Source organism: Eptesicus fuscus, chromosome 11 (assembly GCF_027574615.1).
Source record: "Eptesicus fuscus isolate TK198812 chromosome 11, DD_ASM_mEF_20220401, whole genome shotgun sequence".
NCBI classification, from domain to species: domain Eukaryota; kingdom Metazoa; phylum Chordata; class Mammalia; order Chiroptera; family Vespertilionidae; genus Eptesicus; species Eptesicus fuscus.
The window spans coordinates 10,758,019-10,785,802 of NC_072483.1; the positions used below are offsets into that span (position 1 = coordinate 10,758,019).

The following is a 27,784-nucleotide window of genomic DNA, read 5'->3' on the forward strand; positions in this document are numbered from 1 at the left end:
AATGTGTTTGTTTATTTTCAGAAAACAACTCCGAGACCATGTGGATTCCAGCAACAGAGAGGAATCGACAGGACTACTCCAGCCATGAAGACAGAAGAGAAGCAGTCCAGAGATGGAAGACGCTGACGTGGTCTTCCCATACTAGCAGTTAGCAGCTGTGCATCACTGCAGGTTGCCCAGGACCAAACCAGAGAGAGTCGGACCTGCATTACCACCGTTTGTCCACCATCCAGAACTGTAATGTCAGTGCTGACATGTACACATAAGGAACTGTTGGACATTGTAATTGGGTCTCAAAAGAACTGTTGGCCCAGAAAGAAACTCACTACAGACTGATTCATTTCCTGTCACCATAACCATTATTGCTTGTCTCATTTTCGGTTCTTATAAGTGTATTTCTAATAGCACATGATCTCACTCATCTAGTGGAAATAATGAACAACATAGACTGATGAACAAGAACAGACCCAGAAACAAGGAGGCACGGATCAGACTGTCGGGCCTCAGAGGGAGGGTAGGGAAGGGTGGGGGTAAAGGGGAGAGATCAACCAAAGGACTTGTGTGCAAGCATATGCGCCTAACCAGCGGTTGGGGACAACAGGGGGATGGGGCATGTGTGGGGAGGGGTGTGAGATGGGAATGGGGGCATGAGGACAAATATGTGATACCTTAATCAATAAAGAAATTTAAAAAAAAATGTTGGCCACAAATCTTAGTTATACAAAAGCCTGCCCTTAATAAGAAAAGGCATATTGTTATGTATTTACATCCTGCCATATACTACACTAAATAAAAATGTAGATGACAGAAAAAAACAAAAAGCACTGCAAATATAACAATGTTAAGATGTTTACTACTTACTTTTATTCCAAAAAAAGATGTACTATATCTAAATACTTATCAAAATTTCAAATCAATTTTACTTTTGTCATATCTTTTCATATTTTCTAGATGATTTGAAAATAATTTAAGAACCCCCAAAATGACATCATTCAATTACTGTAAAACTAAACTTAATTTCCTTTCATCATATCTTAGTAAAATCAATACATCTTAATTTTATTAAATTAATCCTCAGTACAATATTCTATGAGTTAACACAAGAAAGAAAAAAAGACTCTTAACCAAGAATATAATTATGTATTTAATACACCTTGCTTTTAACAGCAATATTCAAAGTAAACACATAATAGACCTTATAACTTATTAAAGATTTATAGTGCTTACAAAGTTGATTCTAAAAATATACTTTTGTTCTAAATGAATAACATTATCTGGAAGATAGAATAATAAATTATAGTAGTATGTTAACCACCACTATAGTTAAGATTGTTTACATTTATTCAATATCAAATCCTCTTAGGATTTTAACACTTTCAGCCTTAAAATGTAAAAAGCATATTAAAATTTGGCATACAAGATCTCAGTCTGACAGCAATGGTTTTATATCCAAAATTTTTTTTTTAATTTCTAGTTAACATGTCAAAAGAGCATGGGCACATGCACATCCATATACGTACACACATACATTCTCTCTCACTCAGTTCAGCACATACGTACACACACAAACACAGAGTAAGCAGAAGATTTCATTCACCCTTATTGTATCAGAAAACTGCCATCAATTTCAAAACTAAAAATTGAGGGAAAAGTTAACTAAAAATATATTCAAGCCATATTTAAATGACTCTAGTTGTGTTAAAAAATATGCACAAAACTGTTATCAAGATTTCTAACATGAATAATATGCCATCTCAATACATTCTTAAACAGGTTTGAACTATTCACTAATGGGCATATGAATAGATAGGAAATTATGTGCCCATCCATTCCCCAGATGGCATTCCTCTGACAATGACCCAGCACAAAGAAAGGGTTTATTTTATACAGCCCAATAGATTATGGAACCCAAGAACGAACCCAATAGAATTAGAAACTTCATTAAATCTGTTTGGGATTTTTTAGGTGTTCCATGTGCAAAAGCAGCAGGATTCTATATTGTGAATGATAGTTAATATTACTCAACACTTTGTGGCATTGCAGAAGGTCATTTTGTATTTCTATAACATACATTTATTCTACGTAAATTCCCCAATGGCCTTTACTTTTAATTACATATACTCTTAGATTTGGAGGAAAAACAATTTAATGCTGATAGCCTTTTCTGCTCATCACTTTTACCTCCAGTAAAATCTGCCAAAACAGAAAATTACTCTTTGGACTCTCTCCAGTAATGCAGGTTTGAAAAATGTTCTAAGGAAGTTCATCTTCATTATATATTAAAACGTCCAAAGTTCTCCAAAACAACATTAAAATATAGGGTTGGGCAAAAGTAGGTTTATAGTTGTAGGTGAAACAGTTTATTCTTGTATTATTATTTATTAACTATTGTGTTATTTTCCATATGAACAACTATAAAACTACTTTTGCCCCACTGTGTAGAAAGTAACTACACATTAGGGCACCCATAACTCAAACTGCTGTAATTAGAAAAATAAACAGGAACAACAGTAAGCGAAAGAGAATATACCAGTTTTCCATTTGTTTTTTGGCTTTCTCCTTGTTTTATTATACTAAGTTTATAATTGTTCAAAGCATTCTTATACTCTGCATGACAGTAAGAGAATATTTTGGCACATCAACATTGTGATACAATATATGGTATGTTTAAAAAATTAATTTAAAAATTTCATCTATTAATCAACATTTTTAATGTAGTGCATATATATCTTACAGTTATTTAAGTCAAATACACAAGGTTTGTAGCTGATTTACAGAGGAAGCAATCACAGATTGCAGGAATATATGTGTGTGTGTATATATATATGTATACATATATATATACACACATATATATATATACATATATATATAACAATCACAGTAAAAACTGCATCCTGGCAATTTTACAGTCCGTAGTTTCATTGGTATATCTATCATTTACATGCCCTTTTCATCTTGTTTTTCTATACAAAAAATATATTTTTGCCTTCTTCATTCCTGATGAGATTTTTCTGCGATCACTTTACATTCATACTGCAAAATTGAAAAGGTTAAAAGATTAACATGTAAAGGTTTATTTTGAAAAGCAATTTAAACTTAAAAGATCTAAAAATTAATTCTTTATTAATCTATGCACATTTTATTCCTCAAAGAATATCAGAGTTAGACAACTATTAGGATTAAATGACAAATGTGATAGGGGGAAAACTTCACATTCTAGACGTGGAGGGACAGGCAAAAGCAGAGGAAAGATGAGATTTTCATATTACAAGCAAATAATGACAGTATATGATTTAGATGAGTCCTAGAATATGAAAGAAAGCAAAATAGGTTTCTTTGAGGGCTCAGTAAGGTGAATCAGCAAAGGAAAGGTCACGAACTTAAGGATAGAACTGACACTTTTGACTTTGAATTAAGGTAATATTTTTTTCAAATCACTTTACAATTTAAAGGAAAAAAACTATTACATTAGCAAAAACTTCTAGTCAAAACAATACTAGTGTTTTAAAAGTACAACTATAAAAATGTACACCCACAATTCAAAATAAAGGAAACCAATGAACTTAGAATAATTGGGTGGATTATCAAAAAGACAGCTTTGTAAACCACTCGATTCTCCTACTGATTAAAGTAGCAACCATTTGGTGAAACTGGTATGGCCTATGAATATTACTCCCGGACACGTGCCACATATGACTGGGGTTATCAACAATGTCCCTTCCTTCTCAAGTAAAATGATCAAACATCTTGATTTGCTGAAGCTAATTCTAATTTATGTAATTGTAGCAATGTTGTTATTAATAAAACCCCCTTTCACTGTTAAAATTGTTCCTTTCTGAAGAGTAGAAACCTACAAACTAATTTACAAAAAGGGTGGAAGATAAATCAGATCACCATAACATATTTTAGCTTTCCTATCCATGTTTGCTTCAACTTGTAATATACTTATGATTAAATTCTTCCAAATGATTTATTTCAATGGAATCGCAGAGAGAAATCAAATGCTGTCTTCACAAATTACTTTCCCTTAAAGAAGGACTGTCATTTGGAGAAAACTTGTCTTACATCTCAATAACACAAAAGTGATTAAATAAGCATCAGCTTACCATTGCCAGTTGTCGACCAATATTTCCCATTGTTATGCCTCCAGCAAAAAATATGCATGGTAACCAAGAGCGAACATAGAGAAAATCTGGAGAAGTATACCTAGAATAATAGAAATGTTTTTAATGGTACAATACTTATTTAAATAATTACAATAAAAATAAATTGCTCCTCAGATTAACGTGGCTAACCCAATTTTAAAATCTCAATCTGAATTCCGTTATCATTTATCTATTTTAGCAAACAAGCACCAAAAAGAACACTTACTGATAAACACCATTATAGACGAGCAGTTGAGTGACCAAGGTTGCTAAGAAAGCAATTCCTACTCCAAGGCCAAAACCAGTTCGAGATCTATCAAAAGTCCACCACAGTCCAATGGAGAGAGCAGCCAGTGTGAGAGACAACTGTATGTTGTTATCAAAGTCCACTTTCTGAGATCAGTGTTAAAGAGTCATCTTAAAACTTATAACCAAATAATATCATCTGTTCATTTTTCTAAAATCAGACATGCTACTATTAAAAAGGGAATTGCTTATTCTACAGTGCATTCAGTCTTTTAATACAATGTATGCGATTAGATGGGATTAAAATTATCTCTGGTATTTACTAAAGACACACAGAGGGCATGATATTTCAATAGATACTACCAACGTGTAATTCCTAAAAAAAAAAAAAAAACACTTTATATACATTCCCAATTATAAGATCGGACCCATTATATGAGAACTGCTTTCTTCGCTAAAAATGTTAACAGGAAGCCTCAGAACACAAGATTTACTACAGAAACACACTTTTAATAAAAAGAAAACCAATCTTACTTCTCAAACAGGTTGAGAGTTAGTTGAGAATCATACAGGAACTCGAAAATAGAAGAGCTGACAGCTATTTAACAGGGTGCACATTCTCTATATGATTTACTGGCAGACACATTTTATAATAATGCAGTTCAGAAACAAGAGTACCAAGGACACAGTATCCCTTTCTATTATGTCAACTGTTCTAGTTTTAATTTGTTGAGGATAAAGCCTTGAAGTGAATATTATCTTGCAACCTGCCAAGCTATTTTGGTGCCTGAGACATTCTGGTATAGGACAGTTAGCACAAATGATATTTTATTTCCATCACCTACTTAAGCGTCAATTCACCAATGTACAGCCCTTTTCTATTCTAAAATCTCTGAGCAAAACGCAGCTTTACACATTCAATTTCCCATTTCTTTGCTAGAGGATTACACTAAAGGAATGAATTTCAAGTATTATTAAAAGGGCATTATCTATGTCCCAAAGGCCACATCTTGGCTCTATATCCAGCTCCCCAGGGGAAAACTACATATCTCGTCAAACCGGCCATGCTGCAACTGGAGAGAAGAAAGCAGAAGTTCAAAAGATGGATCTGAAACCATCTCCTACTTCCTTTAACACCCAGCTATTTACCCCCTCCACACCCCCCACCCAACCAGCTGGTATCCTGAGCACAGTGTGCTTACTTCTCAGATGTTAGAGGCCTCTCCTTCGAGGTCACTCCCTGTTGAGGCTAGATTTATCAAGAAACCTCCAGGTTATGAGTATGCTTTCTGAAAAAGTTTTGCTTATTCTTTAGCGACTTAATACCTCAAACTCCATGAAGGAAGCTTGTGAGCTCTGATTTCTCTATGCAAAAACATTCTTGTAAAGAGTAGACTTTGACATTAACTGAGTTCTGTCTTGCTAACTAAGTTAACTTCATTAAGAACCAAAGCAAAATAAGGAGGCTTCTATGGTAAACAGGTAAAACATCAACCTTAAAAACAGCACCATGTGATTTTTATGAAGTCAAATTAATTTAAGTCTATGCTATAAATATGTAAACACTTTATGTTTGGCTTAAAGGAGGTCCAGCTAAGACTGCCATATTTAAGTATTTGATTGAGAGAGAAAGAAAATAAAGACCAAAGCGTTTAAATTAGATATATAAACATTTTTAAATTCTAGGAAAAGGCTATTTAAATTTCTCAACTTAAAAGCAGTTGAACTGTCTGAGATGAAAAGGTCTAGTCCACCATATAGAGAGCATTTACACACTTGTGGAGCTCCTGATAGGAGAATGACCATCCCCAGGTTGGAGTCAGGATCTCTGGGGCCTGGGCTCAGCTGTAGGACAGCCTTACAGTATGAAAGACTTGGCAAAGCACCTAACCTCACTAGCTTTCATTTGTGTTATTTTAATAAAGAAAATGTGAAACTAGGCGATTTCTAAGTTTTCTTCTAGATACGATATTCCATGAGTCTATCTTTTTAAGCCCTCCTAATCATTAAGTTTGTTTGCTATAAAATCCTAAATATCAAAAATTTTCCCCAAACTAAAAATGTTGCGACATTTTTTAATACTAAAGGAAATGGAAAACCAACATAATAACAGCCACTGAGAGCCTTCCAAATCCACAGATCTCCAAAGGCCAGAACATTGGGAACAGAAAGGCAGATGCAATGTGTTTTTAGCATAGAGGACCTTGCTCTTTTCTTGGCTCCTCTTCCCAAGCTTCTCCAAAACACCTCAATACTTTCTGCAAACGGCATAGCAATCTAGCTGCCACATGACCCACCCTCTCTCTAACCAACTAACAGCCCTGAGCCCAATGCAGTTACAAGAGGAAATGGTGGGCAGCGTGAGTCACACTTCCTGCTCTTCCCAATACCACAGGCTCCACCACAACCATTCTGTAAGCAACATCTTCTAGAAGAGGGAAGACTCAACTAGCATTTCCCAGATCCTCTTCTACAAAGGAAAGTTGGGGTAGGGAGAAGAAAGTAGGGAGGATGACAGAATGAAAGCCTTATGAGGGCAAAATCTTTTGCTCTGGGGGTAGACATTTTTCTCTGAGTGGTAGAAGGGAAGAAGGGAAATACTAGGTGTACTGGTTAATAATGCGGATTTTGTAATCAAAGAAAACACGATAATTTCAAAAGAAACATCAAAAGTGCTTTATTCAAAGTAATGTCCATCGCTAGCTACACATTTCCCCATCTTTCAGGTAATTTGTGGATACCATACCAATAAAACTTCTCTTGTTTTGAGGCAAACCATTCAGAGACCCAATTTTCCACTTCTTCATACGTTTTGAAGTTCTGCTCAGAAAGTGCATGTGCCATCGATCAGAACAAGTGGTAATCTGAAGGAGCAAGGTCTGGTGAATACAGTGGGTGGGTTAATACTTCCCAGGCAAGATCTTTCAATGTGTCTTTAACTGGTTTTGAAGTGTGTGATGGTCTGTCATCATGAAGCAAAATTACTTTGCCGTGTCTTCTGGCACATTCTTCTGATCTTTTCACAATCAAAGCGTGGTTCAAATTGATTATCTGTTGTCGGTAGTGATCAGTATTAATGGTTTCACCTGGTTTTAGAAGCTCATAATACACCACACCTTCCTGATCCCACCAAATGCAGAGCATTGTCTTCTTTCCAAAGCAATTTGGCCTTGCAGTCGATGTTGATGGTTGACCTGGATCAACCCATGATTTTGTGCATTTGGGATTCTCAAAATAAATCCACTTTTCATCGCCAGTCACAATTCGATGCAAAAAAAGACTTTCTTTCATGCCGTTGAAGCAACATTTTACTGATGACTTTTCGGCTTTCCATTTGTCTTTCGTTCAGTTGATGTGACACCCATTTTCCTTCCTTTAAAATCTTTCCCATTGTTTGTAAATGATCGGAAATTGTTTGCTGAGCAACATTTAATCTTTCTGCAAGTTGTTTTTGAGTTTGACACGCAGCTTCATCCAATAATGCTTGTAATTGTTGGTCTTCAAACTTTTTCGTTGTCTTTCACATGGAAATCATCACTTTTAAAGCATTTAAACCAGCGTTCACAAGTATTTTGAGATGGAGCATGTTCACCATTAGCTTCCCGAAGTATACGATAACTTTTTCTTCAAAATAAAGTAATGAATTAAAACTTCCCGCAAATGCTCTTTTTGTGGCACGAAATTTGACATTTTTAAGCGTAAAAATATCTATGATGTTAACACCTTCAGCAAATTTGATATATGAAGTTTTGAAGCTTGTTGTCAATACAACAAAATAGCATACATATCAAATCATGTGTATATATATATATATATATATATATATATATACACACACATATATATCAACATATGTGTAACTCCATCTATTGAAAAAAATCCGCATTATTAACCGGTACACCTAGTACAAGCTATTTGTCCTTCTAGCTAGGACACTATAAAAATAATCATTAATCACTAAATGAAATGTCAGAATTCTTAAATGATCAAACTGTAAAAATATGTCCCTGGCCTGGCTGAGTGGCTCAGTTATTGGAGTGTCATCCCATACACCAAAAGGTTGCAAGTTCAATTCCAGTTAGGTCACATACTAAAGTTGTGGGCTTGATCCCTGGTCCAGGCATGCATGGGAGGCAGCCAATCGATGTTTCTCTCTAACACTGAGGTTTCTCGCTCTCTCTCTCCTCTCCTCTCTCTTTAGATCAATAAACATATCCTCAGGTGAGGACTAAGAAAAGAATACACACACACACACACACACACACACACACACACACACACCTCTTAGGGGAAAATAAGTTCTTTTTGACCATGGTCTAAGCTGTATATTTCTATGATGACACCTTTAAGAACATTTATGTGGTTTGCTGGTGTTGATCAAAACCAATAAATAACAAATAGTCTTTTTTTTAATTATAGGTTCTTGAAATTCAAAATAAAACAAAACAAAAAACCAGCACCTGAAGCCACCACAATTCTTTACTGGCAAAACTTAAATGAAAAAAGAGGAAAGGAATCCTTTGAAAATTTACCTGTTTCAATCCTAGATTTACCAAAACTGTATGTAAGTAATTTAGTAACCTAACTTAAGAAAAACATGTAAATGTTTTAAACATGCAAATTTTCTAAGTTATATGGAAAGAATGGGATTTAAATGAAAGGCTAAATCCCACACATATAGATGCTACTGTGATGTTTTGACAATATGAAGCACATTCTTTTTATGACTCAGTGGGCATATCACAATTTGACAACAATGAAGTTGCAAGGGGCCCTTAACCTTTGGTTTGTCGGGAGCTGCTTTGTTATTATGCATTTCATTACGGCAAAAAGGATACAGCGCTGGCATGATTTATACCAACAAAGACGGCTACGCACCGCATTACACTGGACCACTCTCTTTTAAATTTATGTGGTTCTCCTAGATGCCTGTCAATGCAGGGGTATAATAACCCAATCACCGCTGCAGAAAAAAAGAGAAAAAATTATGTTATCTTCAATGTGATACTGGCGAAACTTAAGCTAAGAGTCACTAAAACCACCATAAGCATTTGAAAGATTCTTTAAAAAAGCTCTTCAAGTTACTTAATGTCAATTGCTGATATTTTAAACTTACCTCCCAAAAGAAAAATAAATGAGAGCACCACTGAAGCATTATAAATGATTGTAATATAATAGACACAACACTACTTCAGTCTATGATTCACAATTTAGCAGAATGGACTAGATTCATACTACTTTTCTAATACTAATGTCTCTGAGACTTGAGAAGCATCAAATCATTTGGCAGCTAAGCAATGTTCTCTCTAAGCTATATTACCATGAAACATTCTATTAAATGCCACAAATCTACAGAGAAGGTAGGAAATAACCATGTACAACAAGCTCACCATACACACAATATTCTGATAGCTATGGCTGACCCGTTCCATAGATCACCTTTGCCCCTCTAGCTTCTTGTCTCAGTCTCCTGCATCTAGCCCTTGATCTGACACTCCCTTCCACCCTGGCCCTCTAATGAGACTCTAGGTCTTGTTGCCAAAGCAGAGTAACTCACAACAGAAATCTACATATAAGACTCATTCTGCACATAAAAATGGAGGAAACATGGTCTATAACAGTGGTCGGCAAACCACGGCTCGCGAGCCACATGCAGCTCTTTGGCCCCTTGAGTGTGGCTCTTCCACAAAATACCACGGCCTGGGCGAATCTATTTTGAAGAAGTGGTGTTAGAAGAAGTTTAAGTTTAAAAAATTTGGCTCTCAAAAGAAATTTCAATCGTTGTTCTGTTGATATTTGGCTCTGTTGACTAATGAGTTTGCCGACCACTGGTCTATAAGAATTACATATTTTTGGTAAAACTTTAAATTCACTGCTAAAATATATCATTTTAGTACACTTCTTTTGTAAAGACACCCTTGATTGCTAACTGTGTAATTAATTATTAATAAATATATGTAAAATGTCCAAAATTGAGTATCAAAATATTCTCACACAATTTTTAACTTACTTGTCAAACCTCAACTTTTTATTCACTTAGTTGAAGATTTGAAATGCTTAGTCATTTTTAAAAAAAGACTTTTTAATGAACCCAAGCTTTCTTTAACAAGTTATAAGGAAAATGTATTTCCACCGATTAAAGTTAGCAAAGCAAAACTGCTAGCTATTTCCAGTTAATCTTCCTAAAAACAGAATGCTTATGCTCACTAGGAAACAAAGACACAACTGTCACATCAGTTGAAAAGCATGTTTAAAATGTCTCATACTACCTTTGGCTTAGCATGAAACTGTTGTACCAAAATCTGTGTCCCCGAGGGTCAGACGCTCTCCCTGGCCTGATTTTGGCTACCTATACCTCACAAAAGATGCATTCGATCATCAAGGAAAATGGAAATCAATTAGTATCAAAACTCACAGGCCAGCAGAGCAGTGGAGCAGTATGAAGAAGAGGCTGCAATAATGTATGCATTTTCTAACCCACAAAACACTTAAAGGTGCCCTTTTGAGTTAGACCTTTGCTGACTATAGATGGTTCATAGACCATCACCAGATTAGCAACAAACTTCAGTTAATGCAGAAGTGCAAAAACTGCTAGTAAATTTAAAAGTTTTATATTATAACAGGTCCTTGAATAATGTCACTTCATTCACTGTCATTTCACTGCAACATTATAGGAGCTTAAACTCTTGTTTACATCAATTAGCCTATGATAGACTGAGTTGTCTGTCATTTCAATTAAAGTTGAAGAACCTATGAGGACTTCAAATGAGAACTTACTGTATATTCCTATTTAAAAGGCTAGGCTCTAAAATCCTGTAATATTTTCAAATTGACAGCATTTTCAAATTTTTACAAAATTAAAATGGCAACAAGTATGCCTAAGAGTTGAAATGTATCTAAATGAATATTATCTTTTTTTCTTTCCTTAAGGGGTCATGAAACTAACAGCTCAGATGTCATTCCTCACTCTCATTCTTGCTCTTTCTCCTCCTTTTGCCTATTGCTAAGTAAAATCAACTAAGATCAGGCATTTCAAGTCAATTTTCCTCAGCAGCTGATGCCATAGGTAAAGAATTATCACACAGAGAAGACCGATGTGTGTGCAAAGATATAAATAAGTAAACAGACTATATTTTTATGCATGTGATGTCAGACTCACAAGTGAGAGAGAACTGAGGAGAGGAAGCAAAAACACAAAAGGAATTTAAACCACCATGCTGCCAACCTTGGGATCTGGCAGTAAAAATCAAATTCATTGAGTATGCATGGTTTTCCATTGCTCACTGAGAGGGAGAATTCAAGGAAGCTTGTCACTTCCCATTACATATCTTCTTTCTTTCCCTTTAAATAAAGGCATGGCAGAGTCTGATAGCAATGGCTACAGCACAGTGAACCTCACTGTGTCAGAGCTCAGCAAAGGTAGGTCTGGTCTTCTTTCCCTCTTTCTCCACTTTCTTATTTCAACAAGAAAGATTATTTTATAAGTATGCCTGTGTAAAATCATAGGCAAACAAGTCCTGGTTAAACAGATGGTTCTCTGATGCAAAACCGTATTTCTTGGGATAGCGGCATAACTCATTGTATTGGACTTTGCTTTATTGAGCTTTGAAGATTTTTTTTTTCCAATTGAAGGTAAGACCCTCCACCAGCAAAAAGATTACAACTCACCTCAAGCAAAGATGTTTAGCATTTTTTAGCAATAAAGTATTTTTAATTAAGTTATGTATATTGTTATTTTAGATATAATGCTGTTACACACTTAATAGACTAATGTATAACATAAACATAACTTTTAGATGGACTGGGAAACCCAAAAATTGATGTAACTTGCTTTATTGCAATATTTGCTTTATTTTGGTAATTTGGAACCAAACCTGCAAATCTCCAATGTATGTCTATATATTTATTTCTCAGTGACTAGATATAGCCTATCAAGACTATAAACAAAAAGAGTTTGTAAAACACCAATAGTATCATCACTTTTACATGGTAATGTGTTTAATGCAGTGATACACTAAAAGGAATAGTTGAATCAAACATTTTTCAAAGAAAAGGGGCTAAAAAAAAAGAAAACCACTGAATGAGATATACTTTCATGGAAAATGATTATAGGATAGGCAGTGTTTTCATGCAACAAATAAGCTCCTACACTGTATCTGGTTCTTGGTATTTGCTGGGGATTTAAAAAGAAAAAAAAAAGAGGAGAACCAAGATGGCAGTGTACATAAACACCTGCACTCTCCGCCTCCCACAACCACATCAAAATTACAACTAAAATACAGTACAACCATATCACTCAGAACTGCCTGAAACATGGCTGAATGGAAGTCCTGCAACTAGAGAAGGGAAGAAAGCACATTGAGACTGGTAGGAGGGGCAGAGGCACGGACTAGATTGGTCCGACACCCATATGTGGAGTTTTTTAATCGGGAGGAATATCTCTAAGGACTCCCATGAGAAGCAGGGGGTCCTAGCCGCAAACCAGACCCCCATCCCAGGGTTCCAGAGCTGGGAAGAGAAGTCCCCATAACTTCGAGCTATAAAAACCAGTGGGGATTGTGGCTGAGTGACATGGAGGCTGCTGGAGTCTCAGGTGTTCCTCTTAAAGGGCCCACACACAAACTTACATGGTCTCGCTTCCTCTGAGCTCCAGTGCCAGGTGGCGGCATTGGGGGAAATCAAAGGACATCCAGGGAAGAACTAGAATGCCTGGTATAGGGGGAGGAACTCAGGGGTGGCTTTCTCCCAGACAGGGGTGCTTACAGGGGTCATCGTTCCTGTGCTGGAACCTCCCCGTTGCAGAGCTGACTGGCAGCCATATCTGAGTTTCCATCAGTATGACCCACACTGTTCCCTCTGCCCTGGTGATTCCCTGAGATGCTGCCCCATCCAATTTACAGCCCCACCCAAGCTGTTTGCAGCTGCTTTTCCATATGAATGGCCTGTCCTGGCACAGGCTTCAGACTTTGCTAAAATCTCTTAAACAAGCAGCAGCTGGAGTCAACGTGTCCCAAACCTATCAATAAAAGGCCCAATACTTGGCTCCAGCACCAGCCTGCCTTGCTTCACAGCCAAGCCTCACCTGGGCACTTCCTAGCCCAATACAAGTAGCACCCATCTGTAGACCTCTCTGTAGCTCCTGATGGGTGGCCCCAGGTATTGGCTGGCTTTGCACCTCCCAGGAGGCCCCTGAGCCAGTGCAACCGGTGGACAGCTTCAGACCATACCAGATTACAACTCTACACATTCACAAGCAACACACTCAAGGGGCAGACTCAGTGAGCACCAAAGCCCTACTAGAGAAAGTCCTGCTCCACAGGGGTGTCTCCTGCACAGCCACTTGGCCTGAAGGTCAATTCCTCCCAGTAAGCCAACAGCTAACAAGGCTAAACTACAACAAGACTGCACACACAGCCCACACAGGGGTGCACCTAGAGTGCCCAGCTCAGGTGACTTGGGGAGACTGAGCCACTGGGCCCTACAGGACACCTAATACACAAGGCCTCTCTACCAATTCCAGAAAACATAACAGCTCTACCTAATATACAGAAACAAATACAGGAAAGCAGCCAAAATGTGGAGACAAAGAAGCATGTTACAAATGAAAGAAATGGAAGCAAGTAAACTACTGAATACAGAGTTCAAAACAATGGTTACAAGGTTACTCAAGGATCTTAATGAGAGCTTCAAGGGACTTAATGAGAGCTTCAAGAGAATAATGAGAACATCAAGGGACTTAGTGAGACTTTCAAGGATCTTAGTGAGAATGTCAAAGACATGAAAAAGGACGAAACAGAAATGAAGCATACATTAACTGAAATAAAGAATTCTTTCATAGGGATTCAACAGTAGAAACAAGGGTTCTTAAAAGCAAATCAACAATTTGGAATATGAAGGAAAAAAACACCAAATCAGAAGACAAAAAAAAGAAAGAAAGAATCCAAAAATATGAAGATAGTGTAAGGAGCCTCTGGGACAACTTCGAGCTTAACAACATTCGCGTTATGGGGGTGCCAGAAGGAAAAGAGAGAGCAAGATATTGAAAACCTACTTGAAAAAAATAATGACTGAAAATTTCCTCTACCTGGTAAAAGAAATAAACTTACAAGTCCAGGAAGTGCAGAGAGTCCCAACAAGAGGAACCCAAAGAGTAACACCAACACACATCATAATTAAATTGCCGAAAGTTAAAGACAAAGAGAATCTTAAAAGCAGCAAGAGAAAAGCAGTTCGTTACCTACAAGGAAGCGCCCATACAACTGTCAGCTGACTACTTACAGAAACTTTGCAAGTCAGAAGGGAGTGGCAAGAAATACTCAAAGTGATGAATAGCAAGGACCTACAACCAAGATTACTCTACCCAATAATGCTATCATTTAGAATTGAAGGTCGGATAAAGAGCTTCACAGACCAAAAAAACTAAAGGAGTTCATCACCATCAAACCAGTATTACATGAAATGTTGAAGGGTATTCTTTAAGAAGAGGAAAAAGAAGAAGAAATAGATTTAAAAAAATATGAACAATAAAATGGTAATAAATATATAACTATCAACAATTGAATCTAAAAATCAAAATAAACAAACAAGAAATCTAATGAACAAAATAAACTAATGAATAAGTAGAATTAGAGGCATGGAAACATGGAACAGACTGAGGAATCTCAGAGGGAAGGGGGGTGGGGGGCAAGAAGAAAGTAAGCAAAGATCTTATATGCATATATGCATTACCTATGGACACAGACAATAGGATGGTGAAGGCCTGGGACCGGGCAGGAACTGGCTGGAGGAGGGGCAATGGGGGGTAGAGGGGACATCTGTAATACGCTCAACAATAAAGATTTAAATTAAAAAAAAAAAAGAAAAAGAAAAAAAGAGTAAGATATGACCACATTCCCAAAGTGACCAAAGCAACAATTAAATACAGCAATGTGTTTAGGGATAGCACTAATAGGGCCAGTGAGGTCTCAGTCTTCTCCTGGCATGTGCTGAGGGGAGGAGAGGTGTCAGGAAAGCTAGGTTGACAAGAAAGCTTCACAGAAGAGGTGATCCTTGAGGCAGGAGCATTTAGCAGGTAAATGGTGTGAAAAGAGCTTTCTAACCAAAGCATTTGGGAACAGAAAACACCAGTATCACCTGGAAACTGTAGGGGTTAGGCAGAAAGGGAGCTCAGCATCCAGAAAGGCTCTGAGGAAGGTAAAAGTAGGCAAGGGCCATATCATAGAGACTTTATCCTGCAGATATGGGGAACCAGGAAAATAATGCCATCACACCTGTATCTTGGAGGGAGGCTGAAGGATGATACAAAATTAGAGGCAGGAAAAGAAAAGACCTGAAAATGCCAAACAGAGTGGTTGAGGGCTTCACCCAAAAAAGAGACAGAGGAAAGATGTAAAACTTGGAAACTGGATGTGCGAGTTAAAAGAGAGAGGCAGGAGACTTGCAGGGCTCTCCAGTAATTGGGTAACTGACTGCATGGCTAAACGGGAAAGATTTATTTTTTTTCTTTTTAAATTAGACATTAGTTTCATAAGTATGAACACAATCTGGTAACTTGTGATTTTTGAGTCAACTTCTCTACTTACTTTACCCACATAATTATAGTTGTCTTTTTTCTATTTATTATTCAGAAAGATTCCTTTATGGTCCTCAATAATGTTCAAGAATTTTCTAACTCCAATTCTAATGCCCTGCACATAAAGAAGTTAATCAACACCAAACACTAATCATTATTAAACTAAAAACAGAGAAGCAATTTACCAGAGTTCTCTACTAGTTGGCCCTCCAGAAGCACTAGTAGCAAATTCTCAGCCCTATGTGTTATACAGAAAGGTAGAAATAACCAGGGACCCTTCTGTTTACATGTAAAGAATGGGGGTTGCAGAGACCCTCAGTCTGTGAATACTAGTTGGACAGGAAAATCAAAGGACAATAATCAAGTTTTTTTTTTTTATTTAAGATGGTGAGAGCTTAGAGAGCTTTGAAAATGCATACCAACACATACACAAAATACATGCATGCTACGTACACACGCAGAGTCATACACATGGTATTTCTTACATCATTTATTTTTTCGTAATATTTTCCCTAAAATTGGGGGCAGGAGGAGGCAGCAATTACACAAGAATTCATTTTCCATTTTTGGCAACTTCTCCAAATCTGATATCTTACCCAACAAAACCAGTAGCAGAGGTGACTGAAATCTAGATTTCCTAATGCCTCTACTTTCTTTTGCCTGGGTGCCTCATAGAATGCACTGTTTTCAGAAGAAACAATTAAGCAAGAAATGCAAATCCCCAAATGAAAAGGTGTGATGTTGAGTTTGTAAGTGCGAGAAACCTACTGGCTGGGAAAAGGAAGGAAAGCATGGACAAAGTGAATGAAATGTAGTAATAACATTTAGAAATTTCCTTTGTGGCAGAAGTGCCCCCATCACCCTGTTCTCCATAACAGAGGTACAATAAAACCTTAGTTAAGTTCTGCCCAAGTCCAGAAGGTGCAACACACGCCAGTGCATTCCACTCAAGCTTCGCACTTAGGAGGCTGGAGGCTTTGAAAAAGGCACCCTGAGTAGAGGAGGCCTGGGACATTTGACCTAGCAGCACCAGTCACTGGCTCTCGAACCCTGGGTCCCTTAATATCCTCTTATCATTCAGCTTTCTCATCCCCCCAAAATAGGCACAATGCTCCCAAAGTTGGCCTGCAGGTCCTTGGGGTGGAAGCATGTGTCTGGCACATTAGTAGACATTCAGTAACTATTTCCCTCCTCTGACTTTCCACTTTCTATTCCTAAAAGACATGTTCTTCCAAGTCACCAAAAGCTTCTACTGGTGGCCACAGAGCAGTTACATGATAGTAGAAAATAACCAAGAACTAGTAAAAGTTGTTAGGAACACTTTTTCTCTTTTCAGAATTTTTACATGATACAACAGAGAATGATGAAATATAATTTATACTGTCTTCTCTTGGTTTGGACTATTTACCTATTCTCTCAGAGAATAATAATAACCCTATGGAAACTAAGAACCATCACCTTTACAACCTCTCTTTTGATGTGAATGCTATAATAGTGAGACATCAATAAATAAAGCACACTGAAGCTTCACCATGACAACACACTTCCACTCATGTGATGGAATTATGTAACTGTCTAGTTAGTTTCACCAGGACATTCAAAATGCCTTACACCTAACTTCCTACCCTTCAACCTCCAGTTTTGGATGTAAGTCAAGAAGTATCTATATTACACTGTAAAGTATTCATGTACATTAAGTATGTGACACCAAGCAGATATTCAAAAAAAACAATTTTATCCCTCATCAGAATTCCCTTCTACTACACAATTATGGCTTCTATGACCTTATTATATAAAATATTATTAATCTATTAGAATTAGTCATTAGAAAAAGCTAAACAGCTACTCATTATGACAGATCAGCATCATCACTAAGGCTTCTGAAATGCTCCACTTTATCCATTATACACTGTCCACCAAACAAAACATACGACATGAAGCTTTTAACTTGAACAAAACTATCCTGTCAGGTTTTTATCTACTTCAAAATGAAAACCATAACAAACCCTTCAAACCACGCCTTCAAACCAAACAGTGGTGATCATCATCAAAATAACCTAAAGTAAGACTTACATGAGATGGGTTGAAGATAGGGGAAAAATTAAGAGGTTGAAAGCCTCATCCTGAAGGGAATCAGGTTTTCAGGATTACATTTTTGAAAGATGTAGGACAGATAGAAATCAGACACAAAAGAGTATATGCTCTATGATTCCTTTTACATTACATTTTATAACAGGCAAAAATAACCTAGTCATGGAAAGATCAGTGGAAGCCTGAGGCTGGGGGTGGGAAGTAGACTGTAAGAGGGCACAAGAGAATTTGTGGGGAAAGGCAATGTTCTATAACAATTGTGGTGGTAGTTACATGAATGCATGCATTTGTCTAAACTCACCAAACTGTTCATTTAAAATAGGCACATTTATTATATTTAAACTAGAGGCCCAGCACACGAAATTCGTGCACGGGTACTGTCCCTAGGCCTGGCCTATGATCAGAGCCATCTTCCCCAGCTGCCCGCAGCCAGCCCTGCCCCCCGCCGCCACCCACCCCTGGTTCCCCGTTCCCTATAGGGTGATCGGTGCCTGACGACCAGGGGAAGGGACCAAGAGGTTGGCTGTTCCCACCTGCTCGCCAGCCCCAGCCCCGCCGCAGGTGGCCATCAGGTGATCGGAGACTGCCGGCTGGGGAAAGAGACCAAGAGGTGGTCAGTGAGCCTCATAGTGACTGGTCCAGCGGTCATTCTGGTCGTTCTGCCATCAGGGTCAATTTGCATATTACCCTTTTATTATATAGGATTACACCTCAACAAAGTTGAATTTTTAAAAAATATGAATCCAGCCCTGACAAAATCCACACTCATTCATCCCATTTTCTTCCTAAGCATTACAGAAATAACCTGCACATACCTGAAGCTGTGCCACAGCACGGTGGCACCCACCATGCTGAAGAAAAGATGCTTGCAATCACATCAGGTGGGAAAAGCGTCACATTTCTCTGAATCTGAAGTAAATTTAACACTAATGCCAGAAATACTCCAATAAAAAACAGCACTACTCCTCGAATCATCAAATTTACACTCCAGCTCGTTACAGATGAGATGTAAGGACCATGCTTTTTGGGCCCAGGTGACTCTGTCTCTCCTTCTGCCATGGTTTCATAAGTTCAGTAGGCCAGCAGACAAAAAAAAAAAAAGGCTTCCCAGCTGAAACGACTTGTCTGTGAATCAAAGCAGATTGGCGTTTCAACAGAACCGCATCTTGCCCTGAAATAGGACCTACCAGAAATCCTGCAAGAGACAAAAAAATATATATATATATATTATTATGGGTCTAATAAATAATTATATAATTGTCCTGATTTCAACAGTAATTAATGTAAAAGAACAAACAATGAAATAACAATCTTATATATTTATTTAAATTAGTTACTTACTGAATAAAAAAAGGTTTAAAAGACATTTTTATATGAATTATGTAATTTTTAAAAAGTATAATACTTAACACTTAACTAGGATAGAATATGTAACCTAAGAGACTTAAAATTAAAATAATAGTAAGGACAGCTTGCTCCACATCAGAGAAAAGGTTATATGGGATACTTCCATTAGAATCTGGAAGATCAAATCTATTTCTACTACCTAAATATTTATACTTTACAGAAAACACACTAATTTATACTTTATAGAAAATGAACACATTCTGACTGAAAATCTTGAACTGTTCACAATAAAATGTGACCTGTTCATGAGGACAACCTTCAGTGGGGAACAAAATGACATGTCTTAAAGTTTAATGCTTATATATTTGAATTTCTGCACAAAAGTGTCTTAACAAAAGCAGACCACCACTCAGTCACCTACATATACACCAAGCACAGAAACTAGACCTGACCCTTCCCTCCAGAGCTACAGCTGTCCCACCCCTGCCTGGACCCAATCCACCTTTCTTGCAAGCATGGGAGCTTTGGTGAGAAAGCTGGAGTAGGAAGCAGAAGAAAGGAAACTAAGAAAATGAAGAATGACCTAGATCCTAACGAAGAAGCTAGATTCTAATGAGTTTTATCCACATAGATCCTGACTCCTAAAACCTAGATCTTTGCTAGTACAATCAGTGTAAGTATTTGTTCACTCTAACCAAAGTTATCTTTCCTTTGTATTTAAGACAACACTTGAGGCTTTCTATGAGCTGCTCTAAGCACCTGACTTATGGTCACTCATATAACTCTCACAATAACCTAAAAGGTAAGTGCAATTATTATATCCATTTTACAGGTGAGGCAAAAAAGAGGTTAAATGACTTAACCAAGTTTATAACTCTAACAAGAGGGTGAACTGGGATTCAAATCCATGCCATCTGGCTCCAAAACCCTCATCCTAACCATGATGCTCAGCTTCCCAAAGTGTTGCATATTCTTCTGTGTTTTCTATGAATATAACTATATTTTTTAAATGGGAAAATACTATACAATTTTTATAACTTACTTTTATCCCATCCAACAATAACATATCCTGGGCACGATCAGAAGTCAGCACATAAATGATGTTTCCTTTGAGTCTCAAAGCAGTTTATTTAAAAGGTTAGGATGACACTTAAGTAGCTACCTTATAATAATATGTATAACTGCTTTATGGATTATAAACTTTTTATATAGGTCTTATTCACTACCAAGTCTCCAGTGTGTCTATATACCCAGAAAGGTGCCTGCCTGGCCCACAGTGGGAGCTCTACATATTCATATTTGTCTAATGAAATTGGGTTAACTCTTTTTGCTTATTTATTTGTTTATCCTCACCTGAGGATATTTTTTTCCATTGATTTTTGGAGACAATGGAAGGGAGGGGGAGAGACAGAGAGAGAGAGAGAGAGAAACATCAATGTGAGAGAGACACGACTGGTTGCCTCCCGCATGTGCCCCGACTGGGGACAGGGATTGAGCACACAACCAAGGTACGTATCCTTGACCGGAACCGAACCTGCAACCCTTTAGTCTGTGGGCCGATGCTCTAACCACTGAGATAAGCCACTTAGGGCTGGATTAACTCTTTTTGAATCAAACTACACTGGGTTAAACAGGCCTTTTGAAAGGCAACTGAACACATAATCATATGAATTATGAGTTCAGTTGCCTTTCAAAAGGCCTGTTTATATTTCCTCTGAGTTTCCAAGTTCCAATTTACCTTACAAATGAGCTTTGGAATAAAACTCATGTGTAAATTGAGGGGAAGGATACTGACTTTAGAAATAATCAGCATGAAAATGAGAATATTCGTAAGTACCAGCAACTTTCACAGCTTACCAGTGTCATGTGATAAACACAGACAACAGACTTTGTTTATTGAGCCTCTGCCACACCCAAAGCCTGTGCCCAACACTCAAGGGGGAAATTCTGTCCTCAAGCTAGTCCTCACAAACCTACTTAGTCTACAGCATAACTAAGTTCTACAGCTTAGAGGACTAGAGAAAACAGTACATGTTACAGCTGATTCATGGGAAAATAGACTCTAAACGCCAGTTGAAATTGCCCAGAAACATCCCTCCTGACCTGGTCTTGCAGACTAGTCCTTGCAGTAGTATGCAGCATGTCTGCATGTCATGTATTCTAAGCACTTAGCAAGGTGTTCAGTAGCTACAGAATTCTTCTTCATCTTCTTCATCATCATCATGACTACTGATATAGCACCCATTTATGGAGGGCCTACTCCATGACAGACATAGAGTAACTCTAATCTTCAAAATAATCCTAAAGGTAGGTGTTATCATCCTCATTTTACAAATGAAGATATTAAGTCAAAGAGATTTAGCAACTTGCTTATGGTCACCTGACATACAATATTAGAAATGGATTTTTTCCTTACATCTGACTGATTCCAAAACCCCTTCTCTTTCCTCTAAACCTTGAGTCCCATTCTAGCCTAACTCCTCAGGCTTCTCTTTTGGCATCTGGATCTATAGAAGAGGATGACTGAAAAGATGGGTATGAGGCAGGATAGTAAGAAGCTAGGAAAATTCCCTGGCAAGTGGAATGAGGAAACTGAGACAGATGGCTGATTCAAACCAGCCTCATCCAGCACCCTAACCCACCTGTGTCCTCCTCCCTGGCACGACCACTCACTTAAGGATTAAGCCCTCAGCGTAATGAAATTCTGACCGGTCTCAATAATCTTAGCAGCAAAGCCTTGGGTCTGCTGACCACGTAGACAGAGTTTTGGTCAAACTAGAGATAATACCTAGGCCTCAGTTGTGTATCAGCTACAGGCCCAGAAAAGCAGCAAAACCAGATGAAGCAACGCCATGACTAACATTTGGACCAGATGCAATGACTAATGAACCCCTACCCTAGCACTGACCCTAGAGACCAGGATCCTGAAAGGACACAACTGGAAAGCTAATAAATATTCTACTGAGATCCTCCCCCTGAAAACTCCCCTAAAATGCCCACCTTTAGAAAACAGACACAAACCCTTAAGACAAAGGACCCAGTATGCTCTCTCTTTGGAGCATGCCTGAGCCTGCCCCCTCCTTTTTTCCCTCAGGTATGTACCTTTGCTTTCTTCCTCCTAAGCGCCAAGGCCTTTCTTTTGCCTCTATAAGTTGTTTCCTGATCCACACAACCTAGCTAGCTCACTTCTTCTACCTCTGTGACTTTCTAAATAAACTTCCTATGCTAGAGCTCTTGGCTCTGAATTCTTTCTTTGCCAAACTCAAGCTGCTGCTAAAAGGTAAATATTAGAAAACAATCTCAACTATAATATATTCTCAAGGTACCAATGCCAACATAAGTGGAAGACTATATAATAACACAAATAGAGTTTTGGTCAAAACTCACCATGAGAATAAGTGTACAAACACCTTGAAATTTTATTTGAATGTACTAGATTGAAGAGTAAAACAAATGTTTTAAAGGAAAAAAATCATATTGCCAACTTAACATACTGCACTAGACCAGTGGTCGGCAAACTCATTAGTCAACAGAGCCAAATATCAACAGTACAACGATTGAAATTTATTTTGAGAGCCAAATTTTTTAAACTTAAACTTCTTCTAACACCACTTCTTCAAAACAGACTCGCCCAGGCCGTGGTATTTTGTGTAAGAGCCACACTCAAGGGGCCAAAGAGCTGCATGTGGCTCGCGAGCCGCAGTTTGTCGACCACAGCACTAGACCAACAGCTGACTCTTCACTTCATAAACTTCCAGTAGACACAGCAAACCCCCACTTTTGCTGTTAAAACAGCTACTAGAGGACAAAGAATATTCAGTGGACTCTTGAACAATGGGGGGATAGGGGTGCTGATGCCCTTGCAGTTGAAAATCTGTAACTTCTGCCCCTGCCCCGAAAACTTAACTAAATTGGCTCTCAGTATCTTGGAGGGACTGGTTCCAGGACTGCCCACAGATATCAAAAGCCACAGATGTTCAAGCTCCTTATACAAAACTAGAGGCCCAGTGCACAAAATTCGTGCACGGGGGTAGGGGGGTTCCCTCAGCCCGGCCTGCACCCTTTCGCAATCTGGGACCCCTCGGGGGATGTCCGACTGCCAGTTTAGGCCCAATCCCACAGGGATCTCTGCGGGATTGATCCTAAACTGGAAAGTGGACATCCCTCTCGCAATCCAAGACTGCTGGCTCCTAACCACTCGCCTGTCTGATCGCCCCTAACCACTCTGCCTGCCTGCCTCATTGCCCCTAACCACTCTGCCTGCCTGCCTTATCACCCCTAACCACTCTGCCTGCCTGCCTGATCGCACCTAACCACTCACCTGCCTGCCTGATCGCCCCTAACCACTCACGTGCCTGCCTGATCGCCCCGAACCATCTCTGCCTCTGCCCCCACTGCCACAGCTTCATCCAGAAGGACATCCGGAATGATGTCCGGAAGGTGGTTCGGCTGTCCGGTCTAATTAGCATATTAAGCTTTTATTATTATAGATGGCATAGAACAATGCATAGTTGGTCCCCACATATGTGGATTCCCAACCATAGATTGGAAATTCATGGAAGGCTGAATTCGTGGATACAAAAGCAGAAGTACCAAGGGCCAACTGTATTTATTGGGGGTTGGAGGGAATTCCGCATATAAGTGGGCCCATGCAGTTCAAACCCATGTTGTTCAAGGTTGAACTGTACATACATTTTTAACTGCTCTAGTAAATCATTTGTTTATGTTCGTGATTTTTTTTTTCCAAAAGGGAATGACTGGCAAAGGATATTTCATGTACAATAAATAATGTTTTTAAGAGAGCAAAATAACTAGTTTTAAAACTTATTTCAGTTGTGGTAGGCCCCATCTCACAGTCACTCACCAGGGGTTGTCAGAGCTTAGGCATTTGGGACTGGACAATTCCTTGCTGTGTGGACCTGCCCTAAGCATTGCAAAACACTTCCCTGGCTCATGCCCACTAAATGCCACTACATGCTCCCTCCCCAACTTGAGACAATTAAAAATGTCCCTACACATTTCCATATGCCCCCAGAGAGGCAATGCTCTCCGCTGAGAGCCACTGATTGCTGGAGACTCCTTCCTCATTCTATTTCAAGGCTGCCTGAGACTTTCTAAACGGTTTACCTTACTCGACCACAGCTGTTTGTTTACTCAACCTTTCCTGGTAGTGCTGGTTTATAGCTTCCTATTTCACCCCAAAAGTTCTCTTTATAAATAACATGACATTTGTTTGATGTTTATTTGAATGAGTTTTTAAGCTAATTTTTACAAGTCCAAAAATCTAATTTTGTGACTACATAATAATACAATAGTACGTATTTACTATAGGCAAAAATAAAAGTTAAAGTGCTTGAGAATCACAGTATCCTAAAATTTAAAAAATGGCAGGGAAATTGGAGATCATCTCTTTCAAGGGATATGTGAGCCTAATGCAAAAAATAAAAAAGGTGTGTATATGTGTATTTTCCGGGAAGAGAGTTCCATAGTTCACATCAAGTGCTCAAAATGTCCACGAACCAAAAAAAGTTAAGAGGCAGTGATCTAGCTGTTCTCTCATTCTACTGGAGAAGCAAATGACACCTAGTGTGGGCAAGTGAAGTGACAAGATCAAGACTGTTCCCCTGGATCCTGCTACCATAAACATGTAACGTGAACTCCTGGAAATGGCGAGACTCTTCAAAGACATAAGAAATTCCACTAGACCGTTCATTCCCTACTGTGGAACACTTAAAATTACTAAAAAGGCATGTTGTTTATAATATTAACCACACACTAGGGAATGGGTTGTTTTAAAGTAAAAGCTCATGTAATTAAGTATCCCCTAATTGGTTTGTTTTAAAGTTTGGTTTTCTGATTATGTGTTGAAATTATTTTCTTAAAACAAAGAGTACCTATGCCTTTAAATATTACTCTTACATTAATGATAAATTTGATTCTCCAAAATTAAAAAATAATCTATATTTGAAAAATTTAGATCACTCAAGAAATAATTTGCTGATCAGGCAAAAAGTCTCTGGTATAAAGGTACCCTTTAGAGAATAATAACTCAACAGATCCTCAACAATAATAACCTTCGTAAATAGGCAAGGTAATCTCCATTTTATAAAATAAAATAGGCTAAGTAACTTTCTGAGATCATAAAACTATTACCAAAAAGCACCAGTACTGGCCCCAAGCACTCTGACTCCATGTGCGGAGCACTTCCCATCACTCCAGGGCCTCCATCTACAAATGCTATACAAAAAAGTTAAGTGCCACATAAGATACACTTTTTAGAGTCATGTTGATAAACTACTGTTAATACCAAAATAAGCTTTTTATTTCAACAACTGACAAAGAAAAAACTCCCACAGGACATGAAAAAATTCTACCTTGAACAACACAATGCAAATAGTTTGGATAGATAAATAACAAATCATCAAAACTGAAAAGACATATGACTACCTGTTAGTGGATTAATATTACTTCTAGATGAATAAAAGAGGGTTAGAAGTGATCCTGGGCTTTGTGAACGAAAATCAAAGTTGGTATTTGCCACTGAAACAGTTTCAGGCAATAGGCAACTGAAAACACACACACAAACAAAATCTCCTAGTGACCTTCAGAGCCATTTGCATTCTCACAATTACAACCACCCCTGAAACCAAACAAGGTCGTTCATCTTCCAATCAGGCAGCATGTTTGCTGCCTCAGATTAACCTGTCCCTTCAGGTGCTTAGGTCACATAGGCTACTAAATAATAAACTGAATTACTACCTCACATCTTTTTTATCCGTCTGCTCTCTTCATTAGAATGGCATTCTCAACATAGAATAAGCATTAACATTAGGAAAAACACACTTAAATCAATGAAAAAGTTTAACTCTCCTTAAATATAAGCACACACATGTGAGTCATAAGCTAAAGTCTTCCAGGAAGAAAACCATTTGCCTTGAAGACACTGAAACTCACCTTTCCTCTCAACATTAAAACCCAAACACAGAAACTATTAAGCAAGCAGCATTCACATCCCATTACTGCTTTTAAATGTCAAATCTCAGTCTCTAAAAAGGTCTTCGAATAATGTTCTAACAATAAAAACAACTTGTCTTTAAACTACTGAATTACCTTTTATATCCTTTCTTTTCAGCCCACCATATGGAAAAGCAACAGTTGTCAGTTTAAAAAGAATAAACCTGTTCCCCAAATGTACACAATTCACAGCTTGGTCACTTTATATCAGGTATCTACTGGGAACTCTAACAAAACACTCTACACAACATAATGTCCAGAGAAAGAATGAAGGGGGAAAACAGAAAGAATAATGGCTAATTTTTTTTTCTGTGGGAACCCTATTAGCGGCCGCATTCTCTTCATTCATTTTCACAAAGTGGTTTGCTATCAAGGCCAAACCCAAAAGTTGGAGGACACAGTCTAGCCACTGCTTGGCTGCCTTCATTCCTCCTGCACCCAGGACTGGGGAGTCTCTTCCGTGCAATCCTCAGCTGCCCCGCAATACTGATCCTGGCCAGTTACAGCTGCCAAGTCCATCCATTCCTTTCTAAAGCATTTCTTCATCAAGCCTACAACATAGTAAGCTCTTCAAGGTATATTTTCCTAGACTATCTGGCTAAGACCATACTTCAGTAACTTTTTTTCCAACACTAACTGGACATGGGTCCTGGTCACTTTTTTAGCACCACTTCCCTGCCCCCCGTCATCCACACTGCTTTCCTTTTCCGGATTGCTAATCCCCATTGACCAGCTCTTAAATCCCATGATGATAGTTATCACCAACGACTTCTAGGTTTTGACAAGAGTTCTCTGGCATACCCACACACCAACTCCAAAGGTTTCCAATTCCAATCCAAATGCCAAAGTCCCACTCCTCAATCCAAATCAACACAGCTTTTTGTGAATTCTAAACTTACTGCAATATCCACCTTTTGGGACCCACCACCCTCCCACGCCTGGGTCTCCCCGGTTACAAGCCTCCCAAATCCTGACAGCTCTATGCTGGACAGCTCGCCGACCTCCACCCCCATCAGATCTCCAGGGTCGCCCATCCCGCCGTCCTCCAGCCTTCTTTCCTCTCGAACACTCTCCCAATGTCAGGAGAGCCTCGGCCTCTCATGAGACCTCTCCCCGACCCCGCCGTCCCCTTCCGGACCTCGCCGACCCTTCTTCAGGTGAGCGGAACCCCTCGCCCTTCAGGCCCCATCCGCAGTCCTGGCTCCCGCACTTGCCAGCTGGGTTCCTAGGATGCAAAATCACCAGCACTTCCTCTTCCCGAAGGCCACCCACTTCCTCAGACCACTTTCCTCAGCACCGAGGCACTGGCGCTTCGCAGGGGGACCCCAACTCACCCCCGCCTCCGCCATCTTCTGGGACGGCCCCG

General features: G+C 38.6%; 1 protein-coding gene across 3 annotated transcripts; it reads right to left on the bottom strand.

Moving 5' to 3' along the window:
- INSIG2 (insulin induced gene 2) lies at window positions 1–27,784 on the bottom strand. Of its 3 annotated transcripts, none has more exons than XM_028148124.2 (6): window positions 27,753–27,784; window positions 18,873–19,252; window positions 9,233–9,357; window positions 4,375–4,541; window positions 4,110–4,209; window positions 1–3,036 (listed from the first exon to the last, which is right to left on the bottom strand). In XM_028148124.2, exons 2-6 carry the CDS (start codon window positions 19,114–19,116, stop codon window positions 2,995–2,997), a joined length of 678 nt encoding a protein of 225 aa, XP_028003925.1. In that variant the 5' UTR covers window positions 19,117–19,252; window positions 27,753–27,784; the 3' UTR covers window positions 1–2,994. The 3 variants fall into 3 exon arrangements, with proteins under 3 accessions (XP_028003925.1, XP_054579167.1, XP_054579168.1); XM_054723192.1 differs by lacking the exon at window positions 27,753–27,784 and adding an exon at window positions 25,558–25,578; XM_054723193.1 differs by lacking the exon at window positions 27,753–27,784 and adding an exon at window positions 21,508–21,530.

Excerpts from the sequence above, each read along its gene's own strand:
- INSIG2 (XM_028148124.2), bottom strand. The coding sequence starts at position 19,116 with ATGGCAGAAGGAGAGACAGAGTCACCTGGGCCCAAAAAGCATGGTCCT. Across the intron at positions 4,210-4,374 it reads GTCTATAATGGTGTTTATCA|GTATACTTCTCCAGATTTTC; the intron begins GTAAGTGTTCTT and ends CTATTATTCTAG. Across the intron at positions 3,037-4,109 it reads TTGGTCGACAACTGGCAATG|TATGAATGTAAAGTGATCGC; the intron begins GTAAGCTGATGC and ends TCAATTTTGCAG.